General features: G+C 39.2%; 1 protein-coding gene across 1 annotated transcript in view; it reads right to left on the bottom strand.

The window, feature by feature from the left end:
* Nucleotides 1-5,992: 5,992 nt before the first annotated feature.
* The window catches only part of BACH1 (BTB and CNC homology 1, basic leucine zipper transcription factor 1), a 17,991-nt gene continuing 6,326 nt past the window's right edge, over nt 5,993-17,657 (bottom strand). Inside the window, 3 exon segments of the mRNA XM_009327815.1 lie at nt 5,993-9,333; nt 14,493-14,699; nt 16,463-17,657. The exon segment at nt 16,463-17,657 is cut by the window's right edge and continues 17 nt beyond it. Of these exon segments, the coding sequence (XP_009326090.1) occupies nt 8,872-9,333; nt 14,493-14,699; nt 16,463-17,657 (1,864 nt within the window). The 3' untranslated portion in view covers nt 5,993-8,871.

Here is a 17,657-nt window from a genome sequence, read left to right as displayed (position 1 = left end):
AGAATCATAGAATCATAGACCCCTCCCCAGCCTCGTTGCCCTTCTCTGGACACGCTCCAACACCTCAACGTCCTTCTTGTAGTGAGGGGCCCAAAACTGAACACAGTATTCGAGGTGCAAGAAGTAACGTAAGCTCCTTGAACTAATAGCACATTTAATATTAAAAAGGTGCTAAAATGCTGTTAGGCCAGGCCCCAAGGCAAACTTCAACGTCCTCTACAACTTTGGTACATTCACAATGCAGAAAGCCTCAGGAAATGTTTTGTTAATTATTTTTACTGTTGTTCTCGTTTCTGTCTTGAATTCAAGTCCATAAGATACGATATACTTCAAGAACGAAAAGTTATGGGCAGAATGTATGCTTTCGGAATTCAGTATGTCGTCAGTTATCAGTATGCTGCATTTGCATCACTAACCTGTTGAAATTAGTAAGGTGAGTATTAAACATAATTTGCAGGTTGAAAAGCTAGATATTGAAATTTATCTTCTAAATTATTTTTATAAAAATAATTTGAATTCACTTTTCCACTAGTTTTTTGGGTTTTTAAAACCAACAGATGTCGATTTAGCTGTTCTCACTTTGAGAAGTAGCAGCGCAGGCAGTGCACAGTATTAGGCTGCCATCTATAGTTTAAAGAAGAAAATAGACTGCACGGTTCAAACTATGGAAGAAGCCACTGGATACTTAGCATCTGTAGAACGAAAATCATAGAATCATAGAATCATTAAGGTGATGATTCTATCGTCTTATAGACCTCTAAGATCATCGAGTCCAACCGTCAACCCAACACCACCATGCCCACTAAACCATGTCCCTAAGCGCCTCATCTACACGTCTTTTAAATACCTCCAGGGATGGGGACTCAACCACTCCCCTGGGCAGCCTGTTCCAATGTTTAACCACTCTTTCAGTAACAAAATTTTTCCTCATGTCCAATCTAAACCTCCCCTGGTGCAACTTCAGGCCATTAATGATGCGGGCTTCTCAAAGCACGAGTGATCAAGAGAGATGCATGGACACATCTGTGTGCTCACATTCTAGCTCAGCGAGCAAGGCTCAGGGCCTTATTTAAAACATGAGCAAGACCTCCATAAGGAGTCCTAGGTTGGACTTGGTCCTAGTTGGCTGCCCTTCGGCCCACCCCCCCCATCCGAAACCAGTAGATCTTTCTGATGACAAAGGACCTGTTCACCATATAGCACAAATAAAAGAAAAAGCACTCTCAAAAATCAGGTTTTATTTAACTGTATGAAATAGGGATGTGGGAATCCAAATTATACACCTAAGACCCTCACTAGCCCTTATTTTCATGGCAGGTATTAGCAGCCTGGAAGAAAAAAAGTTACAGAAATAAAATCTTCACATCCCAAATTATTCAGGCATCAAGGTTCTTCTGTTCTCAAAGTGGCTCTTCATGAAATTATATACTTTTGCGGAAAGCCGAGTTGTAAGAAAGTGAAAATTGTGATAAATTTCCATGAAAACAAAACTAGAAACCTGCTTTCCTGTTAAGAAAATAATGGAAAAGTCTTTTTTTTTTTTTGATGCAGAAATCCTGTAAGTTACCAACTTCTGTCTTCCAGAATCTGACACTTCTTGGTTTTATTTCCTTTGGTGCTTTTTCTGTTTTGGTTTTTGTGTGTTGTTTTTTTTTTTTTTAGTTAAAAACCCAAGAGAACAAAGAAAGAAGTTCCTTGTTTAATTTGGTTCCAACTGAAATCCCAAAAGCAGATGACATTTTTCTGATATCCTCTATAGGCATTACAAATACATTTATTTTGACCTTCTACTTTTGGAACATTATGAAATCACTGGTCAGTCAGTTTTTCATTAGCAAAAAACGTGCAAGTTACAAGAAGTCTTAAATTGCTACTAGAACCTGTAAAAACTTGTTGATAGTTTTCATCTGTATCCTCATTTTTATACATCTATATATATATACACAGAAAGGTGGAAGCTCTTCACTTGCTTTAGCACTCAGAAAAAGCTTCTCACCAGCTGACGGGAAAAAAATCACTACATGCAGACAATACTTTTATCTGATAACAGCAGCTAAAGACTACCTACAAGCAAATACTCAGCTTCTAGCGAATTTTTATAAACACAGCCTCAAGACTTCCTAGAGAATATTTGTGGTGAATGGAGTTCAATCCAGTTGGCGTCCGGTCATGAGCGGTGTTCCCCAGGGCTCCGTTTTGGGGCCGGTCTTGTTCAATATCTTTATCAATGATCTGGGTGAGGGGATCGAGTGCACCCTCAGTAAGTTTGCAGACGACACCAAGTTAGGCGGCAGTGTTGATCTGCTCGAGGGTAGGAAGGCTCTGCAGAGGGACCTGGACAGGCTGGATCGATGGGCCGAGGCCAGTTGTATGAGATTCAACAAGGCCAAGTGCCGGGTCCTGCACTTGGGCCACAGCAACCCCATGCAACGCTACAGGCTTGGGGAAGAGTGGCTGGAAAGCTGCCCAGAGGAAAAGGACCTGGGGGTGTTGGTCGACAGCCGGCTGAACATGAGCCAGCAGTGTGCCCGGCCAGCCAAGAAGGCCAACGGCATCCTGGCCTGTATCAGAAATAGTGTGGCCAGCAGGAGCAGGGAAGTGATCGTGCCCCTGTACTCGGCACTGGTGAGGCCGCACCTCGAATACTGTGTTTGGTTTTGGGCCCCTCACTACAAGAAGGACGTCGAGGTGCTGGAGCGTGTCCAGAGAAGGGCAACGAGGCTGGTGAAAGGTCTGGAGAACAAGTCTTATGAGGAGCAGCTGAGGGAACTGGGGTTGTTTAGTCTGGAGAAAAGGAGGCTCAGGGGAGACCTTATCACGCTCTACAACTACCTGAAAGGAGGTTGTAGCGAGGTGGGTGTCAGCCTCTTCTCCCAAGTAACTAGCGATGGGACGAGAGGAAATGGCCTCAAGTTGCGCCAGGGGAGGTTTAGATTGGATGTGAGAAAGAATTTCTTTACTGAAAGAGTGGTTAAACATTGGAACAGGCTGCCCAGGGAAGTGGTTGAGTCCCCATCCCTGGAGGTATTTACAAGACGGGTAGATGAGGCGCTTAGGGACATGGTTTAGTGGGCATGGTGGTGTTGGGTTGACGGTTGGACTCGATCTTAGAGGTCTCTTCCAACCTTAATGATTCTATGATTCTATATTGACCATGCAATGCAGTTTTCTCTGCTTGACATTGCCAGAAATATTGTATGAGCTGTTGGGTTCCTCAGTTGGGTTCCTCAGTTTCATCTCAAATGGAGATCCAAATGCAGTCAGGAAAACGGTGACACATTGATTAACTCCTATATGGATGCCATGGCTTCAAGAACCCTTCAATCAATCCAGTGTGTCAATCCAGCTGAGTAGCAGATACTAGCATTTCTAGTGAGTTCAGGGAAATTATTATTATTTTTATATACATACATGTATCTACCTATTTACTGCTCAGTACACTAGCTGGTAATAACAACAATCTTTAAGTGAGGCCATATTGGCAATGTATTATAGAATAAGTAAACCTAATATTTAGACAATATAATCCACCACGAAACAGATTTATGTTCAGTCATAGTCTAAAGCTGTTTTTACCTGCCCGCAGTCATGCTATCCCTGCTCATAGCCCAGAATGCCTACCTAATGAAGTGTTTTGTAGGTAGCAAGTCAAAACACTGTCCTAAAACTAAAATGAGATTATAGTTTATCTTGTACTTCACAAATCCTGTTATTGGGTTCTCTCACATCCCTTAATCAAAATCTCTTTGGAATAGGGACTATTTGTACGCATGCCTACAATACCTAGTATATGTGAAAGCTTTTTTTTTTTTTAATAGTATCCTTAGAAAGCAACGCTGTATTCTGAATGAGCATTATAATAAATATTTTTTCTTCCACTTTTCTTCAAAACAGTGGAGAAGGGATAGATAAGTAAAAAATACCTTCTCTACTCTACACCAGAAAAAAATTGGGTTCTAGCATGTGCTCCTGAAAAGTTCTACCCTGGATCTTTCCTGGCTCAACAGGAAAATAAGCACTTTTCATTCTTCCTTTTTAAACCTGCGACATGGCCAAGTATATCCCAGCAACTTCATACACCACCTTGCTCTCAACAGAAACGTTTGTCTAAACATCCTGTTCATTTCTAAAGCTTCACTCTCCAAGGCGAACACTGCTTTCCCTGCCCCATCCCCATTATCTAAAGGTGGGGAAAAAATGACTGCTAGTGTCCACACTCTCTCAGATTAATATTTGCAATTCCAAAAGATTAAAAATAATAATGAAAAAAGCTTAAGTGCAGTGTATACAAATTTAAGAGGCCTGAAGAGCATAACACATGCTTAAATAGGCCTTTATTCATATTCATTGAATATGAATATGAATATTCATGAAGTCTCTCTTATTCAAACCTCTGCTAAACCAGCTCATTTCCCCTTCTTTTTTTCCTGTAGTTCTGTCCACAAAAATTCAACTGGTAGCAAGTCTTAATGTACCAATATTAAAATTCTCCTTTATTCATGGTAGTGAACTGCAGCTGTGTGCTTCTGAGGCTCATTCTTTTGAAGAACAAAAACAATACAAAGAAGAAATCAATATGCAAACAATAGAATATCGAACAGGCACAAAAGTCCAGCTTGCCCAGCTTCTAGTTCAGTGCCGAAAAGGGACAACATTCACTTTGCTCTGTACGGGTCAACTATTTTGTTTACGCTCAAACCTTTGTCAGAAGAGTATTAAAGAAATTTGTTCAAAACCGGCTTCAGTTAAAGGAGGTGCTTTTGCCTCCTTTTCAGCTTTTGGAGAAATTTTGCTATTTCACTTTAAACAAATTTCACTTAGCTCCATCATGCTCAGATGAAAACCCAGAGCTCACATAAAGGGTGCCAATTATCAGCAGTTCCTCATTTCTTACTTCCTAAAAAAGACCCGGAGGCAGAACTAATTGCACAGTACTGATCTCTGGCATATGGGCCTTCTAGCGTTCATTGCCGTTGTTTCTTGCTGAATATTAAGGAGTTTTAAACATACCACGGACTCTCGCATGAAGATTTTAAGCTTCCTCAAAAAGGAACCACACCAACATTCTTGTGCAAGCTAACCCCTTGGTTCCTGAGGTCAAGAAATGCACCACGCGCTAAATAAATCCAAGTGACTATGAATGCCAAGAATAAAACTGTCCTGGAGAAAAGAGATACAGCTCTTACTGCCTTATCAATTATAAGCAGCAAGCCGAAGTTTATAATCAATCACCTTGCCTTCCAGCATTTTCCCCAAAAAAGACTGGTTTAACTTTTAATGAAGGGTCTGCTGGTGGGATCGAGTAATTTCAGACCTGAAAGCGTCAAATGCACAGGTTACAAAAACTTTAAATGAAGTCAGACTTCTAATGAAAAGCTTTCTGAAGAAGGTAAAACGCAATACCGAAAAGGCTAGTTCCAGTATCACAGTTTACTGTACTGGAGGTACAGAGGGGGGTTAGGATAAACAGTTTCCCAAAGGATAATTTTTCTGCAATCCCACTGATTATTTAACAAGACCTAACAGATCTACAAAGATACTTCTTGAGAAGCTTAATAAACATACATATCATTACAACTTCCCCGATGATAAACCTCGGTCTCATGCGCTGATCTATACTATGCACATAATCATCACCTCCAAGTTTTTTCTAGACCCAACAAACCTACGATACCCCATTAATCAGCCGTTTACCTCTTCTCTCCCTTAAAATTAAAAAAAAAAAAAAAATTAAACAATAAATATCAAAGTTCCCCAGAAAAGAAAACCCACTCAAACAGAACAGGACACACAAAAGTCAAATAAACTTACAGGAAATTTATTCCAACTCAGTAATAATTTGCTACTGTGTGTATTATCCAGGAACTTATAAACTATATGGACTACTTTGCTGCTGTTTTCAGAAGTGTTTTAGTAGCGCTACATATGTGAATAATGCACCAGTAAGGACTTTCACTGCAAAAGATTTGTACAAAAAAGAAAAGCCTTGGTAGAAAGGATAGTGGTTTTTATTGTAGTCTTAGAAAATACTGAATTATGAAAGATACAAAATCAACTGTTGTAATTATCTGTTTATTTTACAATCTGTATGCCATCATACTCTTATGGCTTTAAGATAGTCTGTCCAAAGTATTTTAAAACATGCTTTAACAAAGTATTTTACAATTTCAAAATCGAGTATTTCTTCACTGAAAAAAACCCAACCAAACTCCAAAACATTTACCTGAGAATTCTGTATCATAAAATTGTCATTCATTCTTAACTTTTGCAAGTTGATGATATAGGCTATAGAAGTCAACATGCAACTTGTAGGTCTACTGCATTAAATAAATATTTTAAAAATTATTTAGATGCAGCCGGTTAGGCAAAAACCTACCCTCAAACTTCATCAAGTTCATCAGAGGTTTAAAAACATGACATGAATTTTATCGTATGTCAGTGACAGCCATGATTTCTGCACTGGAAGCCCTGCACCGTTTGCTGGGTGGAATTCAGACCCTGGCTGATCACCAGACTGCAGCAGTGGAGCACAACTCTTTGGTGGATATTCCGAACTTGGAAATCACCGACCTTGTTTTCCAACATCCATAGCCAAGCGTGTCGGGGGTCTGGGCCACTGGATATGTTTAAGTTCCTGGCCAGTCATTCTCTACGTATATGGTCCACCCCTTCGTAACGAACATTTAACCCCAGGAATTCCATTTCAGAGTACGCGTACTATTAGGACAATGCTTTAACGTCATTATCCACGTCATTTCAGAGTATCACCAGCTTTAAAAGTGATATTATGTATGGACAGTAGAGAGGTTTGGGGCTTTCTGTTTTGTTTTTTATTGTTTCTTGTTGGTTTGCTTTTTAAATAGAATGGAGACTTAGGAGCAAAACGCTGCCCAGGGTGGCAGCACAGGAGGAAGGCAGGGTTAAATTAACCAGGCGTATACAGATGCTGGAGAAAAAAAAACCCAGAGAGCTTCATGAGTAATACATATACAGGATCAACATATATAAATGATAGTAATTTAAAAGAATTTCAATTCAATTATCTGAAAATATATCCAAAGCAGTAGAACTCTCATGATGTCTGCCATATAGTATTTATTTCTGAATTTCAATTACTGCAAGCACTGTGATTTATACAAGCTATGCTCAATTAACATAAATTTTCCCCTTAAAAAAGTAATTATATATGATGAAAATCCAAGGATATCACTAGAGATTTGAATCAACTTTCAATCCCATAGGTGAGGTAGTGTAGTCACTTGTATTACGTGCTGGTTATGAGACGTACTGTTGAAATCTGTCAAATTTCTAATTTTTGTTTTAAATAAGTGGCTTAAGTGTCTTAATATATTTATTAATGCTATGTTACCTATAAGGGGGGGAGGGAAGAGCCTTGCCAAGAACAAGTTTTGTCTCACTGCAAGATAAAACTGCAAAGCAGTATTTACAATAGTCCTTTGCTTAGTTGCTGCCTACTGTACATGCACACAAAGACACAAAAAGCTAATATACATTCTGAGGTAGGAAATGAAGAATTCCACTGGCTTGTACAAGATTCTTCATGTTTTGTAAACCAGCAAAACCAAAGTTTTCTGTGGTGAGGTTCAATACTTAGTTCTGGTGTGAGAATAACATCTAAAAAACAAAGCATCATTGGTATACAATATGCATCTACTGCCATGTAAAAATCTAAAAAACGGGGATTATTTTTAGTAGCTGAGTTTCTCCTTTGCAGAGTAAATAAAGGAAATCCCTCCAGCTCATTTCCTTATTATACTTTCTATATGTTTATACTTACAGCACAAGCCATTGAAAATGTACTACATGTTTAGCCATAAAAGTATCCTGAAGACTAGAATTCTGAAATAGATCTTTACTGGTCCCAGTGATCAGAGAACAAATACATTTGTAGATTACTTTAGGCAATTAGGCTCTGAAGTCGAAGAATTTGGTGCCTGAATACCTTAAAAAAAAATATCTGCCCTTAAACTGTCACAATACTTTGATTCCAACTTATCACAAACAGCAGTGAGCTTGAAGGTGCTCGGACAGTAAGTCACAATACAGCAATGAATTTTAACAAGCACGTGGGATTCAGAAGCCAGAGGATCCAATGCACACTAATCAAAGAATTGCATCAAACTTCTGCCTTTCCCAGTATGTTGTTATTCCTCGCACAAAATTTAGAGAAGAGAGCAGTATGCTGCAGCACCTCCGCTGTTCCAGTTGTCTTAACTATGTACTGGAGAGCTAAGACAAAGGCATATATTCAATAAAAGCTGGCTCCGCTACAGGGATGGGAACAGCAGGAAGCAATGAGCTGTTCCAGAGCGCGCTTGCCAGAATCTCCTCATACTGTCATGTTATCCTAACCCATCTACAAAATAAACATTTACAGAGCTATATATGCTTCTTAAGGTTTGTCTACCAGGAAAAGAGAAATCTTAAAGAGGTAAGAATTCCAGGTATAGAAGTCATTGTGCATAAACACCTGTCAGGAGGCTTTTCTCGAGATGCAGAGTGGCATTAGGTACTGTGGCATAAAACAGAGTGAAGGCTGCTCTATACCTAAATTAAAGCTTCCTCACAAATAAACATCTGTGCACGGAGTTTATACTTTCCAACAACTTTCCTGAACTCTCCTTGGCATCACCACACAGAAAAAACTCCAAGGCTGACACATACAAATTACACTCTAGAACTACACAGAGCAAACCCAAAGCTTGCCAAGTAATAGGACGACCATGTAATTGTCAATGTAGTTTCAAATGATGAAGTTTCATCTTTTCTTTCACTAAGTTACTTTACAATAATGCTCAATCTCACTTTTAGTTGCAATGTTGAGAGGCTGGCAATAGGAAGAGAATAGATTCACTCATCCGTAGTGCATTTGTCAGTCATTTGCTGACAGAAGTCTGTGATACCACCGCTCTGTCCACACTGTTCCACAAGCAAAGTTTTCTCCAATGTTCTTACAGAAACCGGATGCAGTTCTTGTACTTGATCGTATGTTGCATCACACGCACTTTTCACACACTGATAACAAGAACTCTGCTCACTTGTAGATGTAACACCTGAAAGACCATCTGCCAATTCTATACATGCTGGTATTGCAAGCTCACTATCAGATGGAGCTGTTCGTTCTCTCTCCGGGAACAAAAATGACAGTGGACAATCTGAGGAAGAATATTTTGCAAGTATTTGTATTTGCTCGTGACTCAAGGCTGCTTCCTTACACACCTGCTGGCAAAGTCCAGTCAGATTTTGCTTTGTCTCACCCAGAGTTGACAAAATGTGGTTTCTTTCCTTCAGCAAGTTCTCCTTCTCATTTTGCTGCAAAAAGAAAAATAGCCTTTTAGTCTACATTTTAACACAAAAACTATGGTTTATGTTCCCATCAAAGCTAAAACAAGACCGTAAATAATCTGGTCTGCTGAAACAGAAGTAATTTGGCAATAAGAAGGTGCACTACAATCAAATGCCTACCAAAAGGACAATCCTAACCTCTCTTGAAGCGTCACAACTCAGCTATTTGAAGTGACTTTTTCAGACATAAAACTTTTTCAAAACTCCTGCTGGCAGCCAAAAGAGTAATTTGTAGTTATTAAATAGATGAAAGCTAGCTTCACTTACTATAAATATTCCTGAAACACTAATTCTACAGGGTAACACATTTAAACCATTACCACTGGGTCAACAAAATATTAAGCAGAGCAGTCTTCACAGAGATTTATATTTAAAAGTTAAATGCTGAAAACCAGACTTCACATTTTCACTGTTGATACTACCCTGCTAGATGAAAATAAATTCAATTCTCAAGTCCACTGTTGAACAAACAATGGAGTTAAGAAGAGTTTCTAAAGTAAATAGAAAATATAGGAAAGTTAAAGAAATAAAACATGCTAAAATTGTAAACAAAATATTTCTCTGGAAATGCAGCTATCCGGTTTGTCGAAAGGCACCGACTAGAACACTGGAAGTTAAAGAATTTAGAGTGACAGAGGAGTGACAGATTAATGAATCGAGGAGACAAGAACAGAGGTGTCACTAGGTAGGTAACCTACTATTGGAACAGGAGAATACCGGCTGAATGCTTGAGTTTTATTTACACAGCTAACATGCTTAAGAGCGGCAGATACCTCTCAGACGTGAAATAAGACTGTCCTTGCTCTGAAGAGCTCACAATCTAGCTACATAATGCAAAAGGATTTCCCAAACACAGGGCAGCGAAAGGGATGACAATTCACTAGTGAATATCAAGTAGAAAAAAGCACCATTCATTAAAAATCAGCTTTCTTTTTTTTGCTTTTACTTCAATGTCATGAATTTCTCTGAGAGTTCTGATACAGCTGGCTGAAGACGAAAGGACATTGATAACTGAGAGGTCTAATGATGGAAACAAGCAACATCTGGAATAAAGAAAAATGAGGAAATGGCAAAGAAGGACAGGAAACAAGCAAGACCATAATGAAGCAGTTGAAAGAAAAGGACAAAAAACCTAAAAACAAACATGCCACATATTTCGAGTTCTATAATTAATTAATTCAAAGAAGAGGCAGAGTTTTGAAGATATACAAAGTTTTAAACAGCTTTTAAGAAATAAATCTTAACCATAGGGACTGCATGTTATCCCTATTGCTGTCAATTCACTCTTAGAAAGTTTAATTACTTTCAGTCCTCCTCACATCCCTTCTTGCAGGAGAAACTCACACTGCAACCTCTACAACTTCTTTTTGAAAGAACTGACTAACTTTAAGTGGTATTTTGTGAGAGAAGCAAGCAGTTGTTGCCAGTCCTTTTTGCCTAAAACGATTAGAAAGAGTGCTTTGCTAATAAACTTCTACTTGTCAGCATACTGGGAGCAGCTGTTGCCACATCTCCTAATCTGAAATCACTTTATGTACATTTTGGGTATGTAGAGGCACTCAGCTGTGTATTATCGACTGATGAAATTATCTGGACTGCTGTTTAACATAATCTTCAACATTCATAAATAGTTATTCCAGTTTAAGTTCCCTGCCCCCATCTGAAGTTGTTGATAGATTAATACGTTTAAATATTATTGGTTTATTTTAGCAGCATTATACTAATACTGCAAAGTAATGCCAGCTAGTTTTGAGGTCATAATAATCAAAGTGAGAGCTCTTAATTCTTCTGGTGAAGAATCTATTTAGTTCACACACTCCCTCTCCCTGCTATAGTATCTATAACAAGATGTCAGTTACATTTCTTGGATCACAGCTTACAGTACGTCATTCACTAACACATCCTCCTCCTGAGCTACAGAATCTTCAGGGAAGTAGCGCTTCTTGAGGCCAGGTGTCCTCTACTCTGCTCCCCCTCCTCACAAGTACCCTCATTTTAAAGCTTTGAAGTGAGAAAGTACAAGGAATGTGAATATACACAGGTGCTCTGAAAGAGCTGTTTCTAACAAGCCAACATCTCCTTGAGCATGTATTCTCAAATATGGAACATTAGTGAACAATAAGAACATATAGGTTCACCTGAAACATCAATAAGCAAAGATTATATGGGGGTCAAAAATGACATTATCAGTACAGAAGATCAAGAGAAATGACCAAATGTAATTCTTCCAGATAACGGTTAGATTCAGTACCGAACAGCGTTTTTCTTCAATATAAGTAGAGCTTAACATAAGACTTTCACTTTTACAGAATCACTTGGGTAGGGACGTACCTCAGGAGGTCTGTAGTCCAACCTCCTGCTCAAAACAAAGTCAGCTCTGGGTAAGATCAGGCTACCCAGGGCTTTGCTCAGTCATGTCACAAAAACCTGCAAGGATAGAGCATGCACAACCTCCCTGGGTAACCTGCTCCATTGCCTGCCTGTCCCCATTGGAAAAAAGTGTTTCCTTATATCCAGTTGAAACCTCCCACTTTAATTTATGACAATGTCTCTTGTTCTCCTGTTGTGAAGTACTACCCCCTGAGAAGCCGAAGATCTTCCACTCCCAATGGCTACATGATCTTGAGGACTTCCCCATAGATATGGGCAGGTGGCTATTAGGTCTCCCCACAGCCACCTCTTCCCCAAGCAGAAGCCCTGTTTCCTCTGCCTCTCACCATAGGAGAAGTACTCCAGGCCCGACCATCCCAGTGGCCTTCTCCTAACCTTGCTGCAGTTTGTCAACGTACTTCTGGCACTGGGAGGGGTCAAAACTGGACAAAAGATTCAGTTTTGCATGTGTTAAGTATAGGACTACAATCACTGCCCTCGAACCACTGGCTGTGCTCCTGTTAATACAGCCCAGGACACTGATGGCCTTTTTTTCAGCCTGGACACGCTGCTGACCCACGCTCAGCTTGCTGTCTGCCCAGACCCCCAAGGTCCTTTTCCGCAAAGCTACTCTCCAGCCAGCTGGTCTCCAGCCTCTACTTATGCAGGGGGTTAGTCTGTTCCAGATGTAGGACTTTCCCAAGAAACACACCACAAATACTATCTTTTCATCTGAGAGAACAAAAACCTGATAAGCAACAACGAATAGAAATTAATACAAGACAACATGCTGCACATATTGGAAGCCAGGATGAGGAATTTAACCAAATAATATTTCCTAACAGGCTACAGTAGAGAGTATTATCTACTTGTCAAGAATTTTCAAACTATAGCTACACTGTATTATCCTCTCTCAAAGCCACATTACAGAGGATACCATGAGAAGATCAAAGACTAACAGGTCTGAGACACATGACTGACCCAGAGAAGCAGGAACAAGGCAAGAGTCATCATGCATGAAGCGACCTGGATGTACCACACAACACCTTTCACAGATGTCTCTTTTCTTCCACCCATCTGGAAATTATGCCTAGACAGATCTTAAAAGTTTCTGTATTTGTGCACGACTTACACAAGTTTGATGGTGCACAAAATCAGTGGCTGTCAGACACGTTCAACAGCTCCAAACAAGGTCTTTTCAAGAAGTTCTGAAGAAACTTCCCTGCACAGTTGGAAAAAATAAGCTACTGGAACATATCTGTGCCTAGAGCATGACTCGTTAACTCAGACCTCACCTCACAATTCTCAACACTCATTGTCTAGACCTTGCACAGTGTTATCTGTCAAACAGCAGACATTCAGTCTGTTCTAGCACAGATCCACGGAAGAAAGGGTGTTATACTATGATTATCAGTCACTTAGTCAACTACAGGTCTGATCTCGCAGATGAATCTCTAATTTTCCCCCCCAACCGTTGCACAATATTGACAAAGTTACATAACAAATAGAAATGACAAGATGACAAAAACAGGCAGAAAGTTCTGAACTGTCAGAAATGCAACTTCTCTCTTCAGTCAGAATAATATAACTGTTATTAACACAATCACCTGATTTCCCTCCCTCCCAGAGTATCTTCTTCAGTCAGCACACTGAATGACTTGCTCTGTCAACTCATCAGGGCTGTATGGCACTGCAGGCCTTCCTTCAAAGTCTATCTCCTTTGTAGCAGAAGTAGAAGTGCATGTAGTGAAAGATGATGGACCGCTTCAGGAAAATAGGTTTCTAGCTCATGGCACTTTGCTCTAATTTTATTTTCCTTTTCACTCTGAAGTCATAAGGAGAAAGGTGCAACATGACTGCGTATGTTCCTAGCTAATGCAGATACCAAATTTATGTACATAAACACAAAGTCTAAAACACGCCATAAACAAGAATTAGGCGTACAGTAACCCTAAACAACTGAACTATTTAGTGCACATGGTACGATCAACTATGAAACTGAGATGAGAGGGTCAGAAACAAAGACCAGAAAAAAGCCACTCACAATTATTTTCTTGCCAGGAGAACTTCAGATTATCCACATTTCTCTTAAGTTACATATTTATCTTTTTACTGCCTTTTAAGAAGGAGAAATTATATTAACAGATGGTTGCAGAGAAATCTGGATGCATTAATTCCTCAGCTACAATCTTGATACAAGTGCTAAAAAGGCAAGCAGCTTCCTGAGTTCTGCTGTATCTTCCGCCTTTCTGCAAGGGTCTCATTTTTAAGATTCAAGACTCAGGAAACAGTTCACCAGCCCGTGTTGATATGTTACAAGAACAATACTTACACAACTAACAATTGCATAACTGTAAATTTGATCATGAGCAATACCACGAGCTGAAGAACAAAAGCACAAAGCAAGAAAAGGGGAAAGAGGTAGAAAACAAGTAGAGTGGGATGACGGTTTGGGAACCATTCTGTACAATTAAGTTCAATGCTGATGGGCTTCAGAAACACTATTCACCAAAAATTATGCTGTGATGCACTTTTACTTGAATGGAAACAAGTCCACAGAAGGAAAAATGTGTGTACTTTAGAGTAAAGCACAGAAAACCTGGAACTGCTATCAAGAAGTCATCTAAGACTCATAAAATTTTCTAAGCTTGAGTGGAAAAAGTAGTAAGCCACCTCACTCTCAAACTACTGCCAGATGTCCAGTCAAGATGTTTAAAGAAAGACTCAAGTCAACAGTAATGAATATTTATACGTACCAGTTTTTCAATTTCAGATTCAAGATTTTGTATGCAGTCAAGTTTTCTCTTACGACATCGCTGTGCTGCAATTCTATTCTTACTTCGTCTTCGGATATCATGAATACAGTCCAATTGTTCAGGAGTTAATTTATGCATTTTTAGAAATGACTGGAAGTCATTTCTGGAAAGTGAGATAATCCTTTGTGCATTAAACGGCAGTTTTACCTAGAATGTAAGATACAGTTGTAAATCAAAGGTGAAACTGATATACACGAACACCAACAGGCCAATTCCAGCTTTTATTTTAAGCATTCTTTACCACACAACCCATCTTTCTTCCTAAATCTCAGAGACAAGAGCAAGCTAATGTAGCCATCAGGTGAGGTGGATAAAATGCAGGGGTTTCAACTAGATGAGTTCAAGCACGGGCAAAATAACTGAGTACTTTGCACAGTTACACTAGATCCTCAAAACCATATTCAGAGTAGGATGAAATCTATCCATGTGTGCAGCAAATAATTAAGTGATACACTCCAGGAAAAAAATGGTTAGGTGGTGCACAAAACGGGTGTCAAGAATACAGTCTAATACACAACTAATACAGTCTAAAGTTTCCCCTAAGCTGCTATTAAGACTGTATGCTGCATACATTTTTATACCTATAGTTTTCTGCAGGAAAAGTTCATCTGAAACAGGCATTTACTTAAAATATAGAAGTTACAGTATTTGTCTTGCAATTCTTAATGCTGGAGAAGAGAACCAGGCTTTTGCTACTGTGTACACCTGAGCTACAGAAGCAGGAGCTTCTGAAACATACGTAGATCGTGAAGTCCTGATTAATACTGGCAAACATCTTTACTTTTACAAAATAATTGCCACATTTTATGAAGTATCCAACTAAAGACAGTTTATTTTAATCCTTACGCTTGAGTATATTAAGTAGCAGAATGTGTTACCTTGCTGTGGTCAAAGATCTGAATTTAGTTTAAAAAGCAGAGAAACCCTTTCTGTGTTCGGCTACCACTGGTGACAAACAGGAAAAAAAAAAAAAAAGAGGACAGAGTACTGCCCTCAGCAATGATTCCATCTACTTCTTTGTAATGTAAAGATGAGGAATGTATTTAGCCAATTCTGGCCTTTTGTTTGGCCTGCCAACTTTCTATGTTGATGATAGCTTCCACTTATTTTAAGTCTCAGTAAGGCCCTGCATCTTGAAAAGAAAAAAACCTAGTGCTTTAAAAACAACTGGATTTTCATGACATTAAATGATCCATCATACAGAGAGTCACGTTACAATTCTACAATTCTAAGAACTGTGACAGAAATCATTCTAGATATATAGTAAAATCTTTTGGGCTTAGACTACTTATGTATGGCATCCGCCTAAAACACTACCAAAGCAATGACATAAAGGAAAGAAGTGCCAAATAATTTCTGCAGTTGGAGGAACAAATATAACCTCAGTTTTAGAGAAGGCAGTACTATTAAAGCAGTCTTAAATACACAGCTACTGAAGCCAGCTTGAAAACTTAATTTTCATTTCACAGTAAATCTGAAGTATCATTTCTTTCCCACCTTCTCCCCACAGCTCAGAATAAAGGACAGGAAAAGTTTCTACAAAACAAAGATTCCAAGAAGTTTAGAGTTTTCTTAAGTTTAACTGAAATAGACAAAAAAAAAATTCTAAAAAAGAACCCCCATGCCTTGGTTTAAGACTCGCAACCTTTTCTGATAAAGTTGTTCCAGAAAAATATATGAAGAGATCTAATACCTAAGCATCTACCACTTCAATATGCTACCAAAAAATGTAAGTCTCCCTGAATTAACAGTGATCTTCCATATAAGCCTTTGAATGGTTATTTAAAGTTTAATTTCCCAGATTTTTAAAACAAGCAACCACAAAAAAACCCCCTCAAGAGACTGCGAATTAGGTTTTTGAATAGGGCCTTAAGAGACAGGGAAGCAGGGGATACACCCGATGTCCTTACCTCACATTCTTGTTCTCTTGCTGAACAGGATTCACTGTCTCCCTCGGTGTCAGTTTCTGAATCCTCTCCCAAACTTATCACATAATTATAGGGACACTGTTCTTGTTGCTGTCCCTGAACATAATCTCCACTGCTTATTTCAGAGCTGTTGGAGCATCCTTCAGTACTAAGGTTGCTTATAAAGGGGCAGTTGACAGAATTCAATGTTGTAAAAGTTCGCTGAGAGCAAGGTTCAGGGCTTTCACTGATCCTGATACCCAGCCACGGACACTCTGATTTTTTCCCCGAATATACTGGCTCCAAGCACTCTTTTGGAACTGCAGGTGGTAAATGTATTTGACAGGCTTCTGTGCTGTAAATGTCACTCCAGAACCCTTTTGCTAGATGTTCTGCTACCTCTCTTTCCACACTGCTTCGATCACCAGCTGATGTAATGTTAGTGGCTTCCCTAGTGCACAAATCGACCTTTGAAGGTGCATCATCTTGACTTTCAATTTTGTCATTCCCAACTCCAGTACCTGACACAGTTTTTTCAGCTAAGACTGTGTTGTTTTGCATACTACTGAAATTCAAGTTACCATATTGCTCACAAGTATGTAAAAAAGACACAGAATTGAGTCCATGAGGTGTAGCAGAGTTTTGGGGGAAAGCAGCAAGATCCATTTTCTCCACAGGACACGACACATTCTGAGTCACAGAATCTCTCTTTGACTCTTCCTTTTTCTCAATGCCTTCCACCCCTTCTTCCATTTTTACCTGAGTCTCTTCACATTTTGAGACCAGCTGCATAGGCACACACTCCTGAGCTTTTTGTATGCTATCATTATCAGACACTTCCTTCTCAAGAAAAGTTGCAATTGGTGGCACCTGAATGTCTTTAATACTGGAATTGGACTCTGAAGTATGAACTTTGTCATTTCCAAAAGCCTTCTGGAATTTCCTATACTTTGGGCATTGGGAAGATAAGCTGGAAACACTACCCCTTTCTAAATGTACAGGATCACATGTTTGATTGGCATTATCTTGAGGAGCAGGCGATGATTTAGCATTTTCTTCATCTTTACAGAGCTTTGTGTCAGGAGTTTGAATATATTCCTTTTCTAAAAGTTCTTCTGCTTCATCATCTATTTCTAGGTCTCCATCATCCACATTGCCAATTTTAGGGTTTGTTTTCCGACAATGCTGTGTACAACAC

Source organism: Pygoscelis adeliae, unplaced genomic scaffold (genome assembly GCF_000699105.1).
Source record: "Pygoscelis adeliae isolate BGI_AS28 unplaced genomic scaffold, ASM69910v1 Scaffold14, whole genome shotgun sequence".
In the NCBI taxonomy this organism is placed as follows: domain Eukaryota; kingdom Metazoa; phylum Chordata; class Aves; order Sphenisciformes; family Spheniscidae; genus Pygoscelis; species Pygoscelis adeliae.
This window is presented reverse-complemented; position numbering and strand designations above follow the sequence as displayed.